The 25,919-nt window shown below is 39.2% G+C and overlaps 1 protein-coding gene across 4 annotated transcripts in view; it reads right to left on the bottom strand.

The window, feature by feature from the left end:
- LOC137283700 (sodium/calcium exchanger 2-like) overlaps window positions 1–25,919 on the bottom strand; it is a 69,236-nt gene that overhangs the window by 9,961 nt on the left and 33,356 nt on the right. The window contains exons 1-5 of one of the 4 annotated variants that reach the window (XM_067815358.1): window positions 24,805–25,076; window positions 24,428–24,484; window positions 17,282–18,302; window positions 3,692–3,744; window positions 2,756–2,926 (exon numbers count right to left, since the gene is read on the bottom strand). In XM_067815358.1, coding sequence (XP_067671459.1) covers window positions 2,756–2,926; window positions 3,692–3,744; window positions 17,282–17,966 — 909 coding nt within the window. In that variant the 5' untranslated portion in view covers window positions 17,967–18,302; window positions 24,428–24,484; window positions 24,805–25,076. Of the gene's footprint in view, window positions 1–2,755; window positions 2,927–3,691; window positions 3,745–17,281; window positions 18,303–24,427; window positions 24,485–24,800; window positions 25,077–25,919 lie in introns of those variants that run through there. The other 3 variants (XM_067815359.1, XM_067815361.1, XM_067815360.1) reach the window with 3 other exon arrangements.

The following is a 25,919-nucleotide window of genomic DNA, read 5'->3' as shown; positions in this document are numbered from 1 at the left end:
AAACGAGTTGCGTTTATTTTGCTGTACAGTATTTTTATCAAGGACTCCTGTTTGTCCCAGGCGTGGAAACTAGGCGCCCTGCGTCGCCCACCGCGGCTTGTGTAATGTCTTGGACAGCTGAGACCATAACATAAGCAAAGTCAGAATATTTCCTTAGTCACAGCTTATCAGAACGTGCCTTTCGGTGAAGGTATATGCTCTTCAGACCATTGTTTTTACCCGTACTACACGAAGTCATTTGTACAAAACAGTATATATTAATTATGTAAACATTACGCCAAGCTCGGAGTACCACCAACATTCTCTGTTCAAGACAGTTCTTTGCGGCACGGGATCAGTCACTCAGTGTAGGCTTTTAGAACCACATACAAAATCAATCGAAAATGTTGTTGAAATCGATACATGATGTATTTTGCGTCGATGCGTGAAGAAGTATTATCGTGTTAAAAATTGACGGCGTGAGCGAGACAAATGTATGGCGCGTCGGCCAAGTAGGGTCTAAAGAAATACACATCCGGGCTTTTCTCATGTGTCCCGTTCTTCAAAAGGGTTTGCAATTTCCATGGTAACATAGTCCTCCCTATGACGGTATACCTGTTTGCTTAGTATACACATATATCGGTATCATAAAGCCATTATTTACAGTTAAGTCACAAGGGCGAATGGTTACAATGGGAAAATATGTATGACCGGACAAAGGGTGGTGACGCAAGGACATGAGTCTTTGAATCTTTCTAATCTTGACTTTTCTGCTCACACCATTTGAACAGTCAGGGAAAATACAAGAGTCAGCTACAAAGGTTAGTGATAGGTCGCCATGTAAGCTGGTGGGACTCCTTAAACATAATATGTCAATGTCAGAGAGTAATCAGGGTCGATAATCCACGTAATTCCGCTGGCTGTAAAAGGCAGATCGGTGGTGAAAGGTATATGGTGTAAAAGCGCTGGATTCTATATAAGTTATTTTACTTTTCAGTAAAGAAACAAACTGCGAAATCGTATTACTCCGAAATAGATATGTCTCGAAGCGGTAAATGAGTAAGTGAGTGAGTGTAGATTTACCTCGCGTTTAGCATAGTCCAGCAAATATCACGGAGGGGTTTAGGTATATGCTCATATCCTTGATGGCCTTGTTGACTTAAGATGTGATTTTTAGCACTATACTCACATCTTTGATGGCTTTGTTGAATAAAGGTGTGACTTGTAGCAATATACTCACATCTTTGATGTCCTTATTAACTGAAGGTTTGAGCTTTAGCGGTATACTCACATCTTTGACTAAAGGCGTGAGATTTAGGAAAAAAGTTCGCTCTAACCACAATTTGCTTTGTAATATAGCACTCGTGCTTTAATAGTTCTGGGCAAAGTTATACTTTACTACAAAAGCCACTGGGATAGAGCAAAGTTTATTTCTTTTCTAAGATGCCAAATTGAATACTTTCTAATGACAATTATGATTCCTCAAAGACAGAAAACAAAAGCGACCTAAATTTAAAATCCTCGAACAGGACTGATTGACGTGCTGTTCTATTGATGTGTCTATCCCCCTTCGTCAAAACTACCGTATAACGTTACCAGAAAAACAAATGATAAACAATTTGATGACAGTTCACGTTCCAGAAGTTAAATAGTGAAGCGACAATCCACGATTGCAATGTGGGGATGTAAACATTGCAAACGTTACTGTGTCACTGTTAAATTGCGAGTGGAACTGAGACGGTTTATCCGTCGAAAAACTGAAACCAGTAATGTTAGCTGAGTGAAGCAAAAGTAAACCAAGAAAAGGGATGCAACGGAGTATTTTTTCTTTGGGAGGCGGAACGAGGCGATGGAAGCTGACATGCATCGTGACGTCAGTTACATTGTGACGTAATGCAAAAGTGTTCCAGAGGGCAGACTAGAATGGCGTAGTGACGCCAACACATTGTGACTTAACGCAAAAAGTGCACATTATCGTCTGACAAAGTATCGTCGGCGTCTTTGATCTTTCACCAACGCATCTTAGAATACTCAATATACTCACATCTTCGATGGCTTTATTGACTGAAGGTGTGAGCTTTAGCAATATACTCACATCTTTGATGGCCTTATTGACTGAAGGTGTGAGCTTTAACACTATACTCACATCTTTGATAGCCTTTTTGACTGAAGGTGTGATCTTCAGCACTATACTCACATCTTTGATGGCCTTATTGACTGACGGTGTGAGCTTTAGCACTATACTCACATCCTTGATGGCCTTATTGACTGAAGGTATGATCTTTAGCACCATACTCACATCTTTGATGGCCTTATTGACTGACGGTGTGAACTTTAGCACTATACTCACATCCTTGATGGCCTTATTGACTGAAGGTGTGATCTTTTGCACTATACTCACATCTTTGATGGCCTTATTGACTGACGGTGTGAACTTTAGCACTATACTCGCATCTTTAATGGCCTTATTAACTGAGGTATGTCTCACATCTTTGATGACTTTATTGACTGAATATGTGATATTTAGCTACATACTTACATCTTTAATGGCCTTATTGACTGAATGTGTGATATCCACATCTTTGATGGTTTTGTTGATTGAAGGTGTGATATTAAGGTATGTACTCACATCTTCAATGGCCTTATGGACTGATTGTGTGAGCACTATATTCACATCTTTGATGGCCTTATTGACTGAATGTGTGATATCTAGGTATATACTCAGATCGCTGATGGCCTTATTGAATGGAGATGTGAGTTTTAGCAATATACTCACATCTTTGATGGCCTTGTTGACTGGAGGTGTGAGTTTGTGTCCACCGGTGATGACTCGGGTTGCGTTCACTCTGTACCACGCCGAGGTGCGAGTCTGACGTTCAGCAATCCTTGCAGCAGCGATCTGAGCAGCTGCGTCCAGCGACACCTTCCTGTCGCCCCTCCCGCACTCCTAGAAAGTGAACCATCACTGAGAACGCTGCTACAAATTCAGATGAACGATCGATTCTGACCAACAATAAAAACGCAACTCGGAATCCATAAAAAATATTCTTTTTCAGCATGAGTTTGATCAAGGAAATAAATAGTTTTAACTGCGTTTCTTTTGCTGATCAGTATATGTTCCTCAGTCTAATATGGTAAGCTCATGTGTTACATGCTCGTCAATGTTCTTTTATGTTTATATAGTTATGAATGTCATTCATCTGTTTGTGTAAAACTGACGACCAAAAACCTGTATACACCTGAAAAGTGAATTTGACCAATATTTAAAACAACGGTTACTATCTTACAACGGTTGCCTAAACACTGCAAAAGTAAGGTTCAACACAGAGGGGATACGTATATCAGATTCGTCACCATGGAATAAATGTTTATTGTATGTTTCATGTTTAGTCAAAACTAACAGGTGTACTTTTTCCTGGCACTCTTAGATCCTAACTGCTGACAATATAGGCCCCCTGATTTATAAAGCGTTGTAAAATACAACACCGTTGTCTCGAGTTTCTTTGCAAATATCATTTAAAAGAGCAATTGTGCTTGTTGGAACCATGAAACTATATCGAGATATCCGGAATATCGAGACATTCGTATCGAGTTAAAAGAGCTTGAACAATGATAAATTATGAATGATTTTGCCGGGACCGAGATGTTATATCGAGACAACCGAGATATCGACTTATCAGAGTTCGACACAACGGTGCTCGACTATACATACCCTGGCTACTTCAATGATGTCAGCCGTTCCGTCCTGTTGCTGGCCGCTCAGATCTAAAACATTCATCCACAACATAAAGCCATGGTCGCCATTTTAAACGCTACATGTGTTAGACACCGCATACAGAAACAAGTCATTAAATAACAAAGTGACGAACTGAAATATTTTGTTAAACACTGACATATTGTTTCAAGATCTGTAAAAGAGACGTTAACATTCGCCGACACCAAAACCGACAGAGTTAATGTCAAATGACGGATGGCAAATAAGACATGTAGAACATGTAATGAGACACACAATGGCTTTGAAATACTAATCTGTGGAGAGACATGTCATGAGATGGTTCTCGAGAAAAATAACAGCCAGATGTCTGTGGGAGACAGGATTTGCCTGTGTTTGAAGCTGAGACAGTCACTTGTCATTTTTTTCTCTGTGTGTGCGTGTGTGCGTGTGTGTGTGTGTGCGTGTGTCGGGATGGGGTGGGGTGGGAGTGTGTCGCAATTATAAACATGGAAAGGTGGGGCCCTTGCAAATATTATTAATGTCATATGGTAATAGTTTTATCAGCATGTAATCTACGGTAAAAGCATTAGAAGGTGTAGTCTGATAAATTATGCAACTAAATGCTTTTATTCAGGCAATATGTCAAGTGACAACGTCATATATGTGCATGTAACACCATAACCAGAACGCCATGTAATGTCATTATGAATAATACATTGAGATTTATGTCAGTATGTATGTTCATTTGCACTTCATTTGTCGCATTGATGGAACTGTCACGCCACCGCCGGAGCGCATTGCACCTCTCCTCACCGCATCGCAAAACGCGTCATACCAAAAGGCATGATACTTGTTGTTACCTTACCTGTACTTGCAAATTTTTAACATACTCTCGTTACAATAGTCAACCCAAGGACAACAGGGAGTAAATGATCCATCGTTTGAGTCTGAAAGCTAGCTGGTAAAACAAACCCCTTACTTGAAATCGGATCAGATGAGCGAATCACCCAATATATATTGAAATACTGTCTCCAATAAAGGTAGGATTTAGAATTGTTCCTCAGCAAGATTGCCATATCAAGACGCCACTCTCAACATTGCTTGGTCAGACGTACTGTCATGGTTTATGCATGTTATTCTATCCAAACCACACAGATCGATGTTCACGATGTCAGTCACTGGATAACCTTCTATTTACACGTCACGTAACTGATACGTTACTGAAAACAGAAAGACACAACGTTTATCTTATCTGCGCACTTGGTACCTCAATCTAACGGAAATAATCGTATGATCCGTCCTATGCTACTAGTATATGCATATAACAGAACATAGAAATTTCATCTAATTTACCACCGAGACGTTAGAAACGTTCCACCAAACTGTTGTTTCTTTAGGTTTAATAAAAAAGTTAAATGTTTCTCGGGCATCGGCGCGTCACTTTTATTTGTGCCAGTTACAATTTTTTAGTGCCATTTTTAAAAAAATAATTTTGACTTTGCCGCGTCCCGATCATCCATTTGTCCACCATAAGATTGAGTGTCTGTAAGAACAAGTGTGACTACAAATCTACAACGGATTAACACGTGCTAAACTTCCCAAGACGTATTTCTGACGGAAAATGAAAACAAAAATGGGTTCCTCCATCGTCAGTCTTTTTCTATCAAATATTAAAAGGTCCTACCGCCCTTGTCACTTTTGAAAAGAAAATGTGATCGAGAAACATTTAAAGATTTCTATACAGCCTTAGGTTCTAAAGAACAAGCTATACCTAGCAATGACTTCTGAACTAGTTTAAGACCTCTCTTGCTAATGTTCTTTACTAAAAAGACACTTATACAAGACAGACGTCTCTTTAGTGCTTCATTGTGAACAACGACTGAAAACTGTCTGTCAATCATTCACGTATCATCTGGAATACGTATTACGTCCGTAAGAGATCGACTTGGGTCAAAGGCTTCTTCGATCAGTTTAATTTTAAGGTTGGTAATATAATTCTGTAAACAGAGGAAAGGCAACGCTTTAATAAGTGCAAGAGTCTTTTGGTTTATGTGTCAAAGTTTTAACTTAAAATTTTGAATTTCTTGGAAACACAACGAGCACAAATTATCCAACGTCATCCATTTTCACGTACTCGTTCTTGTTGAAATTTATCATTTCTTAACCTATTTTTTTTCTTGGTAAAAAATACACTGATTTCCTGAGACGATTGCATTGGAAGCTTCTTTGGGTGAAACTGCTGAAAGTTCAATATTAAACCGGATATTGATACTATTGATGCCAAATTTGATACTGGATTAAATAAAAGAAAAAATATGTTTCTTGATGGCGGTGTATTTGATACGACACGTTGAGTTTTATACCTTATCTTGCATTATTGCCTTGAAAGTAACATCGTAATAACGTTTGTTTGGGGTTTTTTTTGACAAAACAAATGTTTAAATATGTATTTCTTTCGTCATGTAACTCATAAGAAAATATGTTCCACACAATACTATCGTGACTATCAATCATTACAGCGCTGATTAACACTTAATGGATCGTGTTTCATCTCGTTTGTTTTTAACATTAACGCTGCACTTCGCAATCTACTGAACATTAAGAAAGTGTTTCTCAATTAAGTGTCTTATTTTTGCATTTGGTTAGGATCGTACAAATTTAATGAAAACGCTCATGTTACCGCCGAACTCGGAGTCTAGTCCTTTTATCTAGAAAAGTATCAGATTTATGAAAAAAGCAACCAAGATTAACAAAAATCAATATCTGAGCCAATTAATGAGAGAAAATGTAAATATTACATTAAGCGTTCATGCACATCCGTTTATTATAGTCGTTAAGACTTCAATGGACATGTGTATCATGGAGAATACATTACCAAATTGAGAACACATATTAAACTGCCGTGATTATTAGACGGTGAACAGTAAATTCATCTTCATAAAAAATGCCTGTCTACAGACGACATAACAAAAGCAGAAAATGATTACTAATGTTTTAGCACAGGTCATTTTTTTCTTGGTAATCCAGACACTTATCCACGTGGTACTGGATGTAGAGTTATACATACTAATTTCAACGCAATTAATTCTTCTGGCTTATATTATCTCTTTGTATACAACATTCAGCCTCGGGTCACTGTATCAGGCTACACCGTTTCCCTGGTATCGATCACCTGTCAAACGTCAAAGCTTTGTCAAACATTAGGTGATTCCCGAGGGCACGTGGCAACTGCGTCAAACGCTTTGTCTGTGTGGAAGAGACAAAGGGTGAGGGGTGGGCATGATGGGATGGGGTTGAGAATCTACCTACAGGCTAGATTATCTAAAATATTAAACACGTCCGTATTGGTTTGCTTTGTGAGGGGGCTTGTTGACTTGTAGCGTGAAAACAACATGGCCGCCACCATGCTCTGCCAGGTGCGTGACTCCTGACCTTCACCTTTTATCTGCAGCCATGTTGCTCAAAGTTGATAATGATTTCATGCTGCGCTCAGAGGATGCAAACCATGGTCTGCTGCACGATGAGGTTTACAGGTAATTATTAGCCTGATGAGAGAACTAAATTTCTGTCATGTTTTATTTCCAGAAATGCTGTATTAGATTTAGCAGAATCACCCAAACAACACAACTAAGGCATTCCTTTCATTTCTATATTAACAAATAAAAGCTTCTATTAAATATAAAAACCAACGTTCAGTAACGTCATTGAAGAAAGTTTCAGTTTAACTTTTAATCAACATTCAGTTGAAGACAGTCACAAAATAAATTACTTTCTGTTCGTGATCTACATAATGTCTCCTATATGTCATGCTGATAATAGTGGATGATTTGGATAAAGTATACAGTCTCGGTTCCAATCCCTGCCAGTAACAAAGTCTCGCGTTGTACCCTACGATAAAAAGCAGTTTCCGGATCAGATGACACCGGTTAAAAACATACATTGCGTGATGACGGCATAAACCCTTCAGTCACTCGCTCAAATAAAATTCGAGATTTATTCAGTCAATACCAATAAGGAATCCGTGAATCATAAACTTATGGAATCTTTTGAGGGACATTGCGACCAGGCAATATTTGACTATTTGACTTTTGCTATGTCATGCTCGAGATTTTATTGGTGAGGGCAAGACAATGTCCCTTTTAGAATTCAACAGAAACACTTTCCCACGTGCACCACGTGTCCAGTGTAATGTCCACTCAGGTTCCGAGTTCCTATCAACAACAATAAAGCAACAATTTGCTCCCTGCTTCTCATAAATGAAGTATAAATACGCTGTTATTGTCAACGCTTGTGTGTATACGAGCAGAGCGTCCCCAGCACTGCCTACCCGGTTTATCAGTGTTTAGGCCCAGCTAATAGTCACACATTGACTCACTATGATTACTAAGCACAAAAGCTGATTGGAATCGCCCAAATCCATATATCACTTCAGAAATCAGTGATTATATTCCGGTCGATAACAGGATTTCCAACCGTCGAACAAATAGTCCGCAAGTAATCACGGTAATGGGATTACAAATGAAACGTATGCCTCTAATTTGGACTGTATTACTCATCAGCTGCACTTGTTATATCAAGGTGTGCCTCCGGCAATGGTCAAGAATGCGGGTTATGTGAAATCATCGTTGTGCATATGTTGGTCCGAAATTAAGTTTCCTCATCCAAACGGAAGAAATATTTTATGCTAACAAATTATGAATTTAATTTGTTTGGAATTGATGATTATGACAAGACTGTGCCTATGGTCTGACTAGAAAACTTTCAAAAAATGTTTTCGCGAGGAATCGCCATATCTTATAATGATTATTTGATGACCGTGGTAGTTTTTATGCAGTTGACCTCCTTGGTTCCTCCGAGAAAGAAATATACTGGACAAAAAAGTTAGGGATACGGGTATATTTATGACTGACATTTTATCAGTGTCAAAAAATAAATACATTAATATTCATAATTTCAAAATTTTCAAATATCTCTAGATTGAGGTACCACAGCGACCGTAACTAATCCTCCAATGTCCGTCCAAATGTCAAAACGTACACACTCTCTCTCTCCCTCTCTCTCTCTCTCCCTCTCTCTCTCTCCCTCTCTCTCTCTCTCTCACACACACACAGACACACACACACACACCACCTTCTCATAAATACCTGGAAATGTGTTGGGTCACTTCAGTACACTCACTCGTACATGAGATTACAGGTATGTTACAGTACACTGACAATATAAAACCAGCCCATTTAGATTATTTTCCAAATATAGCTGGTGGGACTGTTTAACCAAAATAAGGGGCACATGTTCATACATTCAACATTTGTGCCATGGCCATTGTTCTTGTACGACTGGGATGGAACTAATTACTGTAGTGGTACACAGATGAGCGCGTCCCCTCCTTTCGAAAGGACAGAAAATGAAGACACGCACGGATCACTGTACGTCTTCGTTTATCACATGGGGTGTTTGCAAACAAATGACCATGTCCTTCAGTGCCATATTACCATAATCGTGTTGACATGCCATACTGACAGATCACTGTGAACACCCGTGAATATCCAGGTTAGAATTGATCTTCAGTAAGCCATGCATCCTGTAAGAGGTGACTAACGGGATCGGGTGGTCAGCGTCACTGCCTCGGTGGACACATGCCATCGTAACCCAATAGATCGATGTTCATGATGTCGATCTCTGGATTGTCTGGTCCAAGCTCAGTTATTTACAGCCGTATAGCAGGAATGTTGCTGTTTGCTGCGTAAAACTAAACTCACTCACGTTACTGACCGGAAGTGGCCGTCCAGGAAAATAAATCTGAAAGCTATTTGACGAGAGTAGTAGAGTTAAGCCCTCTTTCAACTCACCCAACCTCACGACCGTTAAGTGTATGTTCAAAACACCCTCGAGCATCATCATATAAGAAGGATCTCTGATAACTCCTAAGTATACTGAATATGACCTACAGTAGACTTTTGCTGACAGGAAGCATTACCGTAATGCATAAGCAGGATTGCAGAAATCAGGTACTGAGTTCTGAAGTAATGGAGTTGTCTCCCTTAAGGTCTCTAAATCTCCCAATGATGGAATGGTGTACACGGAGTTGCCGTCAGCGTGTGAGACGTAGGTGTGATTGATGGCGTGGACGTGTAAGAGTGTTGTAACATGGCAGAGTTTGGGTGGCACCATTATTAGACTTGGATCAATAGTCCAGAAGCTCTGAAATGTTCTGGAACCGTGCAGGAGTGTCAATACTGGTAGTTATGTGTGCTCCCTGACATACACCGACTTGCACAGTCGAGGTTATTGTGTCGTGATTGATCCAAAATGGCAGGTGACACACTGCAATGGTATCTCGACAACCTTTATGTACTTGGAGAACAGAAAACCAATGATTAATAGCTTCAGGAACACACAACAGAGGGCAAAACAGAGAGCACTGTGGAAGTATTTCGTTTCGAAACGCCGACAGAGACAAACATGGAATGAGAGGGGCTCCTTCGAATATCCAAAGGGAGACAAATATAGGGTAGAGACCGCTTTAAGTTGTTCCAATATCCCTAAGGCAATGAAGGAGAGCGTATGCTTCTACCACGAGAAGATAAGTATGGTGTACTGTAATCTTCAAGTTGTTCCAAAAATCTTGGTGTCTGGGCATTGTTTCACGGCGATATAAAAATTTACCAGCAATATCGAAACAGACTTCCAATGTTGTAACCGTACGGGGCAATTGAACCTGGGCGCTATCGTGAAGAGCGACCCGCCAGGTGGCCCACCAATCCAATGGAAAGACGTGTTTTGTAATGCTGGTATGGAGGATCTCTTGCCCAAAATCCGCACAAAGGGAAATAATCAAGTGGTGTAATGTCCTAATGTCCTAACGCCCGTACCTCCCACAGAATATACACATTCTGGGAATATCGGATCTGTCTTCTAAGCTCAACAAGCTCAGGGACAAACTGAAGGAACAAACTGAAACTAAATATCATTGTCGAGAAGGACATTTGCACTATTCACATTACCTCATAGTATGAAAAAGCAAATCCTTCATAAAAAAAGTAACAACTTTCCAAATGGCATTCATTTTTTAAAAAAAAAATTATTCAAGCAATGTGACAATCTTTGCAGGAAATGTACTCCGCGAAAAAGAGGTGAATGTACTTAAATCAAACAGCGACGATGCCCATCAGAATTGGTCGATAGTCTGTGAAGTCTGCATGCAAGCAGACAAAAATCCGTTACGGTTGTAAATTCTATTACACAGACACATTATCATGATAGACTTCCGTCATTATGAACAACACAACACATACATCAAAGTGCTCTATGTAGTTTTACGACTGAATGGATTGCGCCAATTAGTAATAATGAGAAACGTGTGTCGATGTTAAAATATTGCTTGCAAAATGAGAGTCGTACAGACGAAGAACATGGTGTGGGAACACACAGTCCGCAGACTGTGAAGATAAACTGTGCTTCCGGAAAGCTATTTGGTATTTTCGTCATTAGTAATTACTGGCCATGTGAGCAATTTGTAGATTATCAATCATAATTCGACAGACGCAACTCTTATTCAGTTGAGTCATGGGGAGGTCAGACAGGGTGAAAAGCGTTAGATATCCCAGAAATACATCGACAGTAGATACGTACTTCTATGAACAATGTCTACGTATTTGAATCGCAGTATTATGGTATACAGTTTTGTGTGTCGTTTTAGAAGTCGAGAAGTACAATATTAGCAAACTATATATTCCTGGAAACGAATAAAGGAACACCCGAAAGTGTATGTGTTCCTATACCCATTACTGGGTTTGTGTTCCTATACCCATTACTGGGTTTGTGTTCCTATACCCATTACTGGGTTTGTGTTCCTATACCCATTACTGGGTTTGTGTTCCTATACTCATTACTGGGTTTGTGTTCCTATACCCATTACTGGGTTTGTGTTCCTATACCCATTACTGGGTTTCTTGTCATGGTTTATATTGCACTGAAAATCTAGAAATAAATATAGGAATACTTGAACTTTTATGCTTTCCCTTATGCTTTTGGTCAAGAAGAATATGCATCGAAACGTCGCACCCACGAAATAAAATAGGGTTTTATCCATAAAAGTGTAAACATGCACTCGTGAAATAAAAGAAGTCGAAATCCATAAAATATGCCAAATGTTTAGTTCAGGTTCAAGTGGGGTTTATAACGCTAAAAGTAAAGCAGTCAATCGCAAGCATAAAAATACAGCGATCCAACCCACTCAGCCAACACAGGTTAACACCTGGGCCCACTTGCACAAAGAAATGTTAGCGCTAAGACTATGTTAAGCCTATGTTGGAGAATGGGAGTTACATTCATTGTAGCACTAAGATCGCTTTGTGCAAGTGGGCCCTGGAAAGATGTCAGTACCACGTACTTTATGCACTTCTATGATAAATGCTAATGGTTCCTATGACTGTAAAATACACAGTGTTTTCTCTGCCTTTTTATTTGGCAGTTGTTTGCCAACATGCTGGCCGTATGTTTTCGTGGTGTGTTTATACAACCTACTGTATCATCACAACTTGTAAAACTATAAGTATGTTTTAAAAACTGAAATAAATTTTCAATTACCAAACTTTTGACACAATCCAATAAAGAGTCGCTTTAATTTATGTTTTGATGGTTCATAAGAAAGATGTGGCAAGTAAAACACATCGTTTTTCATGAAATAAGAACGTGGATGCATACAACTGACCGGAATTATTTAGTCGAAAAAATATTGTTACCACCAAAGTCGATAAATAAATAATGGTACTAATTTTAATTTACGCACATTAAAGTATCAATTGTGTAGATACGAGTACTAGTGTTAGCTAAATTATGTAGTTTAATACATACATGTAAATATCAGCCGAGTAATGTTTCCAATACAATTATTGTTCAGAAAAACAATCGCTGGTTGAAGGAATGTGCTCTGAAAGTTCATCAGTGAAGGGTGAAAAAATTTATCAAGATAATAATCTGAACAGGATCGGCTGTTTTCCTTCATGGAGAAGAGTGTTTTTTATACTGTCATCATTTTTTCAATGAAACTGTAGCTCCTACACAAATCATTTATTGAAACTTGAAAATTTAAACACAGGAAGGATCGCTCTGGGATGACAGATACCACAATGCACATTAACGATATTGACAGAAGTAAAACAAAAATGAATAGGTTAAGCTTAACACAGCATGAAAGTTTCAGTAATTAGTGACTAGAGTGACGCGGTAGAGTTAACAAATATTCAGATTTATTGACAGAAACTTTATATTCAGCTTGTACTGATCATACAACTTGTAATTTTAATAACTAAAGTCGGTGAGTCTTCATTCTCGTGAAGTCATTTTCATTCCACTATTCGTAGACCAGTATATTGTAAATCAAGAATTTTTTGTGTCACGAAAGTATTTACGTCATGATATTTTGGAATTCTCAAAAACAAATTGCAGCTGAAAGTTCTATCTAAAGTATATCCAACCACATATTAAAGGTTGTCGCTAATCTTGAACAGAGATCAATAGAGTATGTCTGTGTGTATACAATCAGTGATGTTTTCCTGATGGTTTATGGATTAAAATGATTGTGGTAATATAAGCAGCAAATGTACAATAGATACCAACAAATTAAATCATGTGTGAAAATGGCAATTCTACTTCACTACACTTCCACTGTGATATTGGCGTTATATAGGGTGGAAATTCATCTCCTTTTTATTTGCACTCTATCTTAATAATCCTGAAACCTTTTTTATGTGAGCACATATAAATGTACTTAGTATTGTAAATTGTTTTATTGAGGTACAGTTTAGCATTTACACACAGTTATTAGCACTGTTGTATGCAGATGACACTGTTTTATTATCGGAAAGTGCTGAAGCCACGTAAGCTTAAAATATTTCAAAGGGGTTATATTTCTGGAAATGTCTCCATTAAATTGTTGGACTCAAGAGTAAAGTATTACTGGTGGAGTACCATGACAGGTACCATGTGACTTCTAGTAATGCCAGTAGTTAGTCTTCCCCAAACACTCCTTGATTTACAGTACATGGCGTGTGACGTGGCTGTGTACTTAGTACAGTAATGTTACACCACAGCGAGGCTTGTTATACCACAACGAGACTGATCTTTCCAACTGTTATGAAACTACGCAAACGTTCAGACAACTTTATTGATTATAGTTACATTTATGAAATCTTCCTTTCAAAGTTATCTCAATGAAACAACACTGAGTAGCATTGAAGCATATCTTGGAGGAAGGATGGAATGTTAGGGTAGCGATGGGTTGGTTAGTATGAACACAGGTTAGTAATGGACGAATGTTGAGGCGCATTTAGGGTTGGAGGAAACACGTGCACTCGGATCATGATACAACGTCTTTCAGATAAAAGAACAAAGATAAAATTGAGACATTATGCCGAACAGGAAGGTAGTAAATTTTAAAAGGTAGAAGGATGGGCTGGTTAGCATGAACAAGGGATAGTAATGGATGAATGTTGGGGCACGTTTGGGGTTGGAGGAAACACACACATTTGAATCATGGTACAACGAGGAAATTGCTATTGTTTGCCGAACAGGAAGGTCGTTAAAGTACTTAATCACAATTAAAACATTTTTCAAATATATAAGTCATCATTTGTTGCTTTTATGAGCCGATGACCCGGGTTCGGTTACTACAATGTGTGAAGCCCATTTCTGGTATCCCCCTGCGTGACACAGCAGAAATATTGCTAAAAGTGTCGTAAAACCATACTCAATCACTGTATGACCCCCTTGTTACCTTACGTGTGTGAATACAACTTCTTGTCCGTATATGTAAGCCTAAATCATCAGCATAAACGTTTATTTTCAATTGTTCACTAAAGGCGGAAAGGTTCAAAAGGGTGTTTTTTCAAGAGTGAGTGAGTTCATTTTCATGCTGCTCTCAGCATTATACCTGCCGTATGGCAACCGTGTGTAAATAATCCAGTCTGGATCAGACAATCCAGTGACCAAGAGCATGGGCATCGATCTACCTAACTGGAATATGATGGCTTGTGTCAACCAAATCAGAGAACCTGGCAACCGATCTCGTTAGTTGTCTCTTACGAGAGGCTTGAGTTGCTGAAGATCAGATCTAACGTGGATCTGGAAAGGATCGCCTGGCAACAAAGAGCAAGTATGACCCAACACGGAAGTAGAAAGTGTCATGATATGCGCATGCGCGTGTTTCCATCCGGGCACAAAGAAGCGTACAGGGTTATTTTTCAAAAAACATGCAACGACCGAACACTACACTGATATTAGAGTTACAATAGTGATCATATTGCAAACATATCAGTTAGACAAATGGATATGGTAGTTAAATTCAGGAAAGCAATATACGTGTATTTCAGCATACGTTTATATGGCAGTTAGACGGTGATATAGTCCAGTGGTGAAAGGATTCGCTCGTCTGGACTACGGTACGGATTCGAAGCCTGATATGACGTAAATATTCTGGAATCTGGCGCCGTGATGTTTCAGGAATTGTGTTCAAACAGCATAAAGACCCATTTCACTAACTCGCTCTTATAACGAATAATTTTCTTTAAAATATTTAATGGTTTACGTTCTGAAAAAAAATGTTTTCAAACTAATCGAACCCACGTTCACTATTCGTCTACTTGATGACACTATGTGTGCACAGCTATTCGAGTGCACTATCTTCTCGAGTGTTTGCACAGTGACAATATACTTCAGTCTACGATATTAGCAACGACGTGAGCGGCTCCGTCAAGCACATACTTCGTGTTGCTAGGGACGCCCGGAACGGCAAACTACTGCTCCCAACAACACGACCACAGCAACACAACAACTTACCATACATCCGAGGGTAAGCAGCTACAACGAATAAACAAAGGAGCTCATACGTATCGCTGAAAAAGACACCATTGTTTTCCAAGTTCATCCCCATCAAGTTCTCGATCAATCCATCTCTTCATCCCTCAATAGTAGAATTTCAGGTTCTGCCATGAAAAGCAGCTTGATCTCCTCGTTGGGTAGTTAAGGTGACTTTGAAAAACAGGTATTTTTTTATATTTTTCCACGGACTGTGCCTTAGGACGGTGATAAACTACGGATTAGTAGATTATCTGATAAAATTAAGTTTTGAAACAATTGTAACGATGCATTGTACTTGAACGGATTTATGGAATCCTTGAACAACATTGTCACATCGACGCATTTTCTGTGAAACAAGCAAATACTGGCAAAAAGACCCAAACTCGACAATACGACAACGCGACAATGTCCATTCTAGGATTCCTTAGATTCCGGTTGAAGGATTTCAATCAGTTATTTCAATTCTCGGCAATCATAAAGCCATAACCCCACTGCGCAATGTTGTACATGATGTAATGTAATTAATGACCATACTATGCATTTACATGTTAAATACAAACTTGTTCCTAAAATCCGTATATTGAATCTGTACAAATCACTTTGTGACGAATTATGTTCTCATAACTGCATACTTTGAAAACCAGAGACACATTCGCGTCAACAAGTTGTTCTGATATTTGAATGGAATTGAAGTCTGCAAATTAAATTTGAGTTCTTTTGACTTTAACTTTTCTTCAATAAAATACGACGATCCTTTTTCAATGATCTGGATGTATTCCCTAGTCTCGATATTCCTTACCGAAGTCGCAACCGCATCTAGTCAAATCTCTTCCTTAAGTGTATTCTCTTCGGGTTTTACTTCTCTTCTCTACCCGTACCTATACTACTGATTTCATTGCGTAAACCTGTCTTACCTTTGTATCCTTTGTACATAACGGTTATATGTGATCTGCGTTTAGGTGTCATGCTAGAAAATGCTTGTGACTTCTTTGTTTCTGAGCTTAAAGTGGGAATAGGGTGGTCCAAACGAAAAGATCGCGTTGTGTTGTTGTACGAAGTGATGTTAGCGCTATTGTGATCGTAACTCACAAGCCACGACATAGACTTACGATTGTCGTATTGCTAAGTCTGCTTTGCAGAACGGCGTCGTGCAATCTTCGCGCTTTGACTGTCGTAAGTCTTATTTTAAGTATGGGAGTTACCATCATCTAACGGTCACGTTAGCTTTGTGGGACAGGCGCTCGTTTCTCAAAACGATCGTAGTGAAAACGTAAGTCTATGATTAGAGCTTGTGACTCTCGATCACCTTAGCTATACAGTCGTTTTGTGAAACGGGGCTCGGGGCCTAGATTTTTTAAGCTCTTTTAGCGCTGAGGTAGTCGTAAGTGCCATACATTAACATTAACCTACGACTACCTTACCGCTAAGAGAGCTTTGAAAATCTAGGACATCGTCTCACAAAGCGATCTTGGTGCTTAGTAAACATATACTGAAGAGCAAAAGAAACACAATTTTTCGAAAAAATGAAATCGCTTAAAGTATACGTTCATGTTTGTGCCTTCTAAAACTTGACAAAAACACAGAGTTGCGTTTCTTTTGCTGTTTAGTATATAATTCCCATGCATCAACAGACGCTTAGGAACGCCGTTGCGCTAATGTCGGTTCATAGAACGAGTCCCAGGGCTGTAATTGAAATTCGACTAACTCATGCATTGACGTGTTTCTTACCTAGTCCAATCTCGACTTCGGATGCTGTCCTGTTGCTTTTGCAGCAGCATCCCTTATCCGTAGCATAGGCTGTGATGATGAGGGCTGGGAAGAAGAGGAAGGTGATGATTGCTTCCCACAAATCCACTACTTCCGGTGTCACCAACAGCAACACGATAAGCAGCCAGATGTAGGCAAACATGGAGGAGAACGAGGTAATTGCGAACACTTTGATGTTTTTAATCCTCCTTACTTCCCCTTTAGGAATTGAAACGATACACACAGCAGTAATGACCAGCAGGTTGAAAGCTGCGGACCCCACTATCGTCCCAGGACCAAGTTCACCGGATTTAAAGCTCTTTCCTGTTATCTCTATGACCGACAGAAGGATCTCCGGGGCGCTTGTCCCGAAAGCCAGTAAGCTGAGATTTGCCACAGTATCATTCCAGACCTTGACCTCAATCTCCTTGACCTTGTCCTTATCTTCGGAGTCCGGGATCTTGATGACCCTTGTCTTGCTGGTGATTCGCTCAATGCCACACATGAAGGTGTCAGATATGATTGCTACGCCCAAAAAACACCACACCATTGCTAAGCAGTATAGAAAGGCCCTAGCTCCAATTGACCAGGTGTATTCACTGATCATTGGCAGAATCAGGCCAATCGATGAACAGGCATAAACGTTAAGATCAATTGTATTATTCATTTTGATTTTGTTGATCCCAGATCTATCCAATAAAACTGGTTATCTACCTACAAATAACGCCTTCTCAGCTTTACACCATGTTTTGATCGTTTTAGAGAAATAGTAGCAGGGTGCGCGATATTTCAATGACCATCTGTTGTTTTGCTTGAGAACTATATCCTTTGCATTAAAAAGAAGCTGGTATGGTGCTAATGTTTCTCAGTCCATTGTCCTGTAAGTTTTTAGTCCCTTGTGTAGAATCATCCATTACTCCAGTCAAGCACAACACCACTGTGCACAGTCTCATGTAGAAAGATGCTCGTTAGTGCATACCGTGGTCTTCGCTGTTGGGTTCATCTGAGAAAAACAGAATGAAATCGATTAATATACATTCAAACCATTTAGACGCAACCGTCACAGTCGGTTGCACTTGGTGGCTTAACGTTTTGAATCATGGCTTGAATGAACATAAACAACATAGGTACCAAAACACGTCTGAGTTACTAGAACAGTGGCCCCAAAGGTAAATTTTATAAAAGGTAAATTCGCATACCATTGTACTGGAATCAATACCACTACGGTTGGCCTTTTAAAGTTCAATGATACTGCCGTTTAGATCGATACATAGGCAATGTATCTACAGTGCACGGGTAGTATCTTCGTGTACGTTGTAAAACCCGGAGATGACGGAGGAGATGGTGCCGTGCCTGATGTGGCGACTGTATACTATTGATTCAATCAACTGATAACCCGTTTCTAGTGTATACATTATTTATATTTCTAAACCATGCTGTCTAATGTGATAAGGACAAAACATGGATGTTAGACTTCCTTCGGCACGAACGCCCCCACACAAAGGGCTGGTCGCTCGGCAAAATATAATCAATACATTTCATAAACCCCTTAAACTACATCGACAAATATCTAGCGTATCGATCAGCTCCTCTGAAGGGAATCGTTCAAGTCTGTCTGTGATCAAAGCGAAAGTGTTCTAAGGTATAGCATGTTAGGGTGATGTGGAAAATACACATCGTGTTTCCGGAATCGTAAAAAAATGTTTAAAGGAACGGAAGTGTATCGTGGACTGGTATCGTCTGCTCAGACGTAGGTGTTATCCAATAACAGTACAGCACTGGGAGGTATGTGTGTGTGCGTGCGCGTGAGTAGATAGAGAATCAGATATAGCTTTCCACGGTATGCCAATTCTGAGAAGCGAACCCGGGTATTCGGCGAAAATGGAAACCACTATGCTAGTCCAGTGCATCCTTGGACTGATGTATGCAGAGATACATTTGTATCGCGGGACGTTTACTATGGCTTTTCAACGTGTTTTATATGGAAATACAACGCATCAAATTGCTATAAGCACCCTGTCAGAAGAGGAGGTAATTGAGAGGGTTATTACACCTTCAGTCCTCTAATAAATCTGACAAAACCCTATAATTTACATATCAAGTGTCTTCTGTCAATACGCGTTATTATGACAAGGCGTGTTTGTCAACTACGGTGGTTTCCTGCGCATACTATCACTTAGTGACGTAAAGATGGCGTATTTAAAAAACGATTTGTCATCACTCTGGACAATTAACAATCACTTTGTGGTTGAATTTTTCTTGTATTAGATTGGTCATTTTGTATACGTTCATGGGTGTTGTTTGAAACATAAATGCCAACATTTTTATACTATCTTAAGTAAAATACTCTCTGTTATCATTTTCTCAATAAAAGTATCAAATTTATGGCCTGAAATGTCAAACAGATATCAAATGATAATTGAGGTGAAAGCTAGGGCATAGTTCCGACAAATGTGATGCATTATAGGAGAATAATGATTTTAAACACAGATTCATAAACAGAGAAAACAGAGAGAGCATCTATTTGAAAAGTCAGTCGAGCGCAAAGGAATTGTAAATAAATAAACAAAATACACATTTGTCTCCTTTGTGTTTTTTTTTAATCAACTGTGATGGAGAGGTCAAGAGGTGTTTAACGGCTAATATTCAAACATAGAGCAACGTAGGTATGTGTGCCTGTGCACATGTGCGCGTGTGTATGTTTGGTTGGTTGTGTGTGTGTGTGTGTGTGTGTGTGTGTGTGTGTGTGTGTGTGTGTGTGTGTTTGTCTTACTGCTTGTTTTTGTATGTATGGGTGTGTGCGAGAGTGCGTGCATGTGAGTGTATGTACGTTGGCTGAAACACGCATACTTGTGAATATTATCATGTCACCCCAAATAAAATCGTTTTCATCATTTGCTCAATGAAACCATGTACGTTATGGCTTGACATGTTAAATGGATAATATTTGATCGAGGCAGACAGGTCGTATATCCGATCATCTATGTCAACAAGTGGTTTGGCATCCTTGCTCCGATGTCAAGTTTGTTAATATAATATTCATGTTATAACTTTTGTTATAATAGTTCGTTATAAGGAAACCTCCAGAAACATGACACCAGAATTGTAAGCTTGTATTGTACAGTACCTCTTTAGTTTATCTCGGCGTGTCTGCCTGGATTATCCCGTCTAAGGTTGTAAACGTTTACGGTTTTCGTACAACTAACAAATATGGAAAAGTAGAAGGGTCAATACAACAACTCTACCACGACAATGTCCTTTGTAGGATTCCATACTTCAGTGCTGGAATGGTGTTGATGGAGAAGGGTTAAAATCAGAATGATGTTGAAATTTCAACAAGGGAACGCAAAATTGTGTTTAGTCGTTCCTTTTCCTTCTTTTTATTTCTTTCCTTCGTCAACAACGACGGTGCAATGCAAGACATCAAGTGCATCGATCTGTACAATTAACTGGGATACAATATAAATTGTCCACTGGTCACGAGGGGCCATGGGCTCATGTACCCTCGAGGTTTGTTTATGTCCCTCGAGCCCGCAGGGACCAGTGAAGAACGTGTTTATCTGACCGAACACCTGAATTTTAATTTTAAACTGTTTGAAGCACTTTTGTTGAATGCGAGGCGAATCGCCATTTTGCAGACGACACAAGGTAAACAGATTTAGAGTTATCTCCCTCTCCGTCGATTTTCAATCGCAAAACATCGGTAATTTCCGTGCTTCATGCGTGATTCAATGTTATTCGAGACAAAGAAGTACTACCATGAAGCAACAGAAGAGTTCGGAGTTCCCAGCGGGGTACATTGAAAATAAGAGAATAGCGCTTAGCCAATCAGAAATGGATTCATGTGTGAGATAAAATAATGACGCATAAACCTAGTTAGCCGCCAGACCACCCAATCCCGTTAGTCGTCTCTTAAGACAAGTATGTGGAGCAGATTTCCGAACTCGTACCTCATCCCTACTTGTCAAAATTGTTTATGTTTACCACAAGCGTGAGCTGCTGAAGACCGATTCTAATCCACATCTTCTCGGGTCTCAGTGCCTGAGACAGACCCACTGACCTATAGAAACATAGGTACACTGTAAGTATCTCATACTGGGTTCCATGACGTTTGGTGTGAACGCGTGTTGTATAATTTATGGACTCATTGTCAAAACGCTGAGTATCTCCAATAACTTATTCAACGCTAGCGCCTATACCCCTGGACCTTTTCTACGAGACAGTTCGCGTGTGCATGGTTGTGCTAGATAGTAGAAATATTCAATCCGGCCATAAATGCAAAGATTAGGAACGGATGGCACCATATTCCCAGTTCCTGGTTTGAAGGGTCAGGGATTTCCTGTTTGTTAGCTGATTCAGGTTGTTTATACTTTAGCAATATTCCAGTACTATCACGGCGGGGGACACCTGAAATGGTCTTCACATGTTGTACCCATGTGGGGAATCAAACTCGCGTCTACGATGTGACGAGCGAATGCTTCAAGAACAAGATTAACCATCAGAACAGAAAGGTGTCAAGAAACAGGTGTGCTTGTTTCATTTAGAAGTGTATTTCATACATTGCACCCACAATGGGATTTGAATTCGTGTCTCCGGTGGGACGAGCAAACGCTTTAACCAGTAGGCTACAATACGGTGTTTGATTTGAATACCTAAAACCATTTTCGAGTTAATAACTGTATTTATGATTAGTTCATACGAATGTTTTCTTTCAATGCAATTCCTGGATTAAAAGTTTAATCATCAGATATTCATTTGTAACGTTGACATTTTCAAAACAAAAATCCAGTTGCTCGTTGTTCGTGGATAATTAATGCGCATCTTGTTTGCAGAAAGTCTGAAATCTGGATTATGTGCCTATCCAAGTACTCGAGTTTATACGTTGTCGTAAAACATAGACAATATTTTATGCATCTGACAAAAAATTATCTCAAAATATGCAAAGATTTAAAATATCTATGTACTGTATAAGCTATAACCATAGTTATGTTTATAAGTTACGAGCTGAAAGATAAGTAAATAATTCATAAATGACATTTTGTGTTGACTGATAAGTTATCAACCAAATATATTTGAAATTGAAATAGTTAATAATGGCATATTTGACATTTTATCATAGACATAGTGGCTACTATGCGAGCTTATGTGTCACACCGACTTCATGAAACGCGTCTTTTACATTCCGCATTATTTACAACGGATGTTTTACATTTCAGCAGCAACAGCGAAGACCATACATAAGGTCGATGCTCATGATATTAACCACTTGGTTTTCTGGTCCAAACCCGATCATTAACAGATAGCTGTCATTTAGCTGGAATAGTGATGAGGCATTAAACAGCATGAAAAAATTCTATCGTTGTAATGTCCTTCCCAACCATGCATGTATTTCCAATTTCCAATAGAGCTGATCTTCAGGAAAACGCCCTAAAATGACCAAAGTCTTACTAAACCCTAAAATGCCAAATGGCGTTAGCAATTTTCAGGTATTGACGTCATCTGTTGTGTGACATCATTCCGAACTTGAGTCACAATAAAACGTAAATGATACCAACAGTGACTTCTAAATGCCTTGAACAATACGTCGCGTGGAATACATGTCCACATACGAGTTATATTTACATGTCCCCATACGAGTTATATTTACATGTCCCCATACGAGTTATATTTACATGTCCCCATACGAGTTATATTAAGTGTTATTTCTAACTCCATGGACAATAAGACAAACATGACTATAGCTTAAGATTGAAAAACAGACATAAAACAGATTGATAAACAAACATAACAGCAAAAGAAACGCAAGTTTCGAAAAAAATGAAATCTCATAATAGTAAGCGTTCATGTTTGTGTCTTCCATTCAAAACCTGTATAAAACAGAATTGCGTTTCTTTTGCTGTTCGGTATAGATTAATGAATACGTACCTGTACATTAATAAATACCTCTTTACTATACAACGTTAAATAACCAATCGGAAATGTCCCTCACCTGTTCGAAAAGTGCTGGAACGTATAGGCTTTGCAGAGTCATACGAATTAGACAAGGGTCTTTATGAGGGTGCGTGGTTATAATGGAGCCCTACAAATGCTTTGTGAAAAGTCAGTGGACTGTAAACAGGGAATTAGCAGTCAACGGCAGCTGTAATGACACGACCTGCACCTTTCCATGTATAATCCGTGTGGACAGAGTGATGGTGCTTGGCTAATGTTGAAATCGGAGCTTGAGCACGGAATTACCATGCAGTTATGGTGTATATTTCAATCAATCACAGAGCAAAGCTTATTCCCACTTGTGACGCCCCGGGTAGTGTTTGGGGTGTAAACAACATATATCTCCTTCTGTAATGGCCCGATGCTTAATTGTTCCGTTTCGGAGGTGAATGAATCTGTACATCTCATTTTCCCATTATCTTGTCACGGCTAAACTCTACGAGTGTTGCGCCACCGTTTGATCAGGACATACCAACCCTTTCTAGCGATCAGTTTATGTGATTTACACACCAATTTGCCTTTCTACGCCAGTGGTATCTGTTTCGACACATTGAAACTGATTGTCCTTTCGTTGACGTTAAAACATTAACCTTGACACCTTCCTAAACAGTTATACTATAAGTACATGGCCTTACGCACTCAGTACCTTTATTCTACTGGTTCTGCTACGTTATCATTGTGTTTAGTTACCATTGGTGACTATATATAAATAATGTCATATTAAAAGATATTTCAACAATATATAACACGTATTTGTTCAAACATTGTGAAAATCCCCTTATCCCCTTGAAAAGTACTTCGCATCGATGTTCGTAGAACAATATAAACTCAAAATGTCCTTCTACATTTTGACCTTAACATGTGTTGATTACTTATTACCGTAGTAATCTTGAAGATGATTTCTATTCGAACGAAACTGCACCGTGTATCGCTCCCTATCATGGCTTCATATCTGAGAACACGTGTATATGCTGACACGTGTTTCGGTTTTACTAATGTAACAGTATTCATGATCATAAAAAATGCATAAAGATTGTAGACAGTAACACAGCCACACCAATATAACAAATCGCTTTAAACCACGTTGATAAATGTCAACAGACACAAACGCATATGTATCCTGCAACCAAAACCTACCCTCTGTGACGGATCCTTTCTGGTGACTCTCGAACCATTGTTAACACTGTCTACGTCCTGGAAGAAAATAGTGCCCAATAAAATCCAGGACCTTGTTTAACAATGAATGTAGGTCGACTCCAGGGGTTAACTTGTTTCGTACAAATCACACCAAGGACATCTCCAGTACCTTGTGCAACACAGATTAGGTAAATTAAATCAAACAGACTTCAAATCATGCACAGTTGTTTAGCAGTGGCCACGTAAATCGACTTCAGCGGTTTACCAGTATACTTTGTCATGTTAAACAATATACCTTCACGAAACCAATCCTAAAGCTGATTTCTCGTCATATCATATCACAATCCGATAATAAGTCTAATCCACAACCCACCTACCGTTTAGAAGCACCACAGCAAACCGTCCTTGAAATTGTAATGATCCTGTTAAGAATCCAAGACTTCCATACCGCTATCAATGTAGAGAGATCCTGTTTAATTCCTGAGCGCAACGACAACGTTGTGTTGACAACGATGGTGTCAAGTCCACCTCGGTAACAACACCGTGAGACCTCTACCGCGGTGTCGTTTTACAATGACAGTGACAGCGTTACCACTACTGCGGAAACCTTCGTGAGACCAGCTCAATCAATGACGACGGCCCCAGGTCTGTGATGCCGAGTACAACTCCCTGCCTACGGGACTACAACAAATCCATACAATCCAGCCGTGGGACGGTGGTGGAGGGAAGTAAGGTGCGGAGGGTTTTGTTCCTTTGGTTTGTTGTTGGGAATTATTGACATCTTTCATTAGTTTAAAACAGGTTGTTTTGAAGGATAATTCAATAGTTCAGACAGTTCCATAAACAGGCGGGTAGAAGTCGCCATTTTATCGATCACGGTGAAACTGCGGAAAGGAATTGATCAAAGCGGTGATTGGGATCATAAACACTGAAAGGGTTCTATTATTCAATATCGTTTAATATCTTATGTGTTCGATGAAAGATGAAGTTGGAATGAGTTGGTGAGGGGCGAATTCAGTGAACATGGCTTTATCAGAAATTGAGTGTCTCAGCTAATCAATTCTACATGACATCGGGTTTCACATTATCGGGGAAATTGCATAACAGTTTTGTCTTACTTTCCATACATTGATTACCTGAATTCTTTGTCAGTGTCGTATTTTTCAGTCTGCCACGCTAAGCTGAAAACAAGATTTTCCGCCGTTCCTTTGGCCGCCACATATGTTATTTTAATTCGTTGCAGTGAAAAGCCATCACGCAATTTGTATTAACATTGACTGAAGCGAACTTGACCGTATGTATTTAGCTACAAAGGCAAAGTTTTATTAGAAAAAGATTCGTATTTATTGCATGATGCATGAAAGGACATGCAATATTAGTTGCCAAAGGTGGTGACAAGTGATAAGCAGAAACAATAGCATTTACAGAAAGTTGTGACAAATGATACATAGATACAATAGCATTTAAAGCCGTGACACATTATTAAAACGGT

Source organism: Haliotis asinina, chromosome 5 (genome assembly GCF_037392515.1).
Source record: "Haliotis asinina isolate JCU_RB_2024 chromosome 5, JCU_Hal_asi_v2, whole genome shotgun sequence".
Classification (NCBI taxonomy): Eukaryota; Metazoa; Mollusca; class Gastropoda; order Lepetellida; family Haliotidae; genus Haliotis; species Haliotis asinina.
Note: the sequence above shows the minus strand (reverse complement) of the source record. Positions and strands in the feature narration are given on the sequence as shown.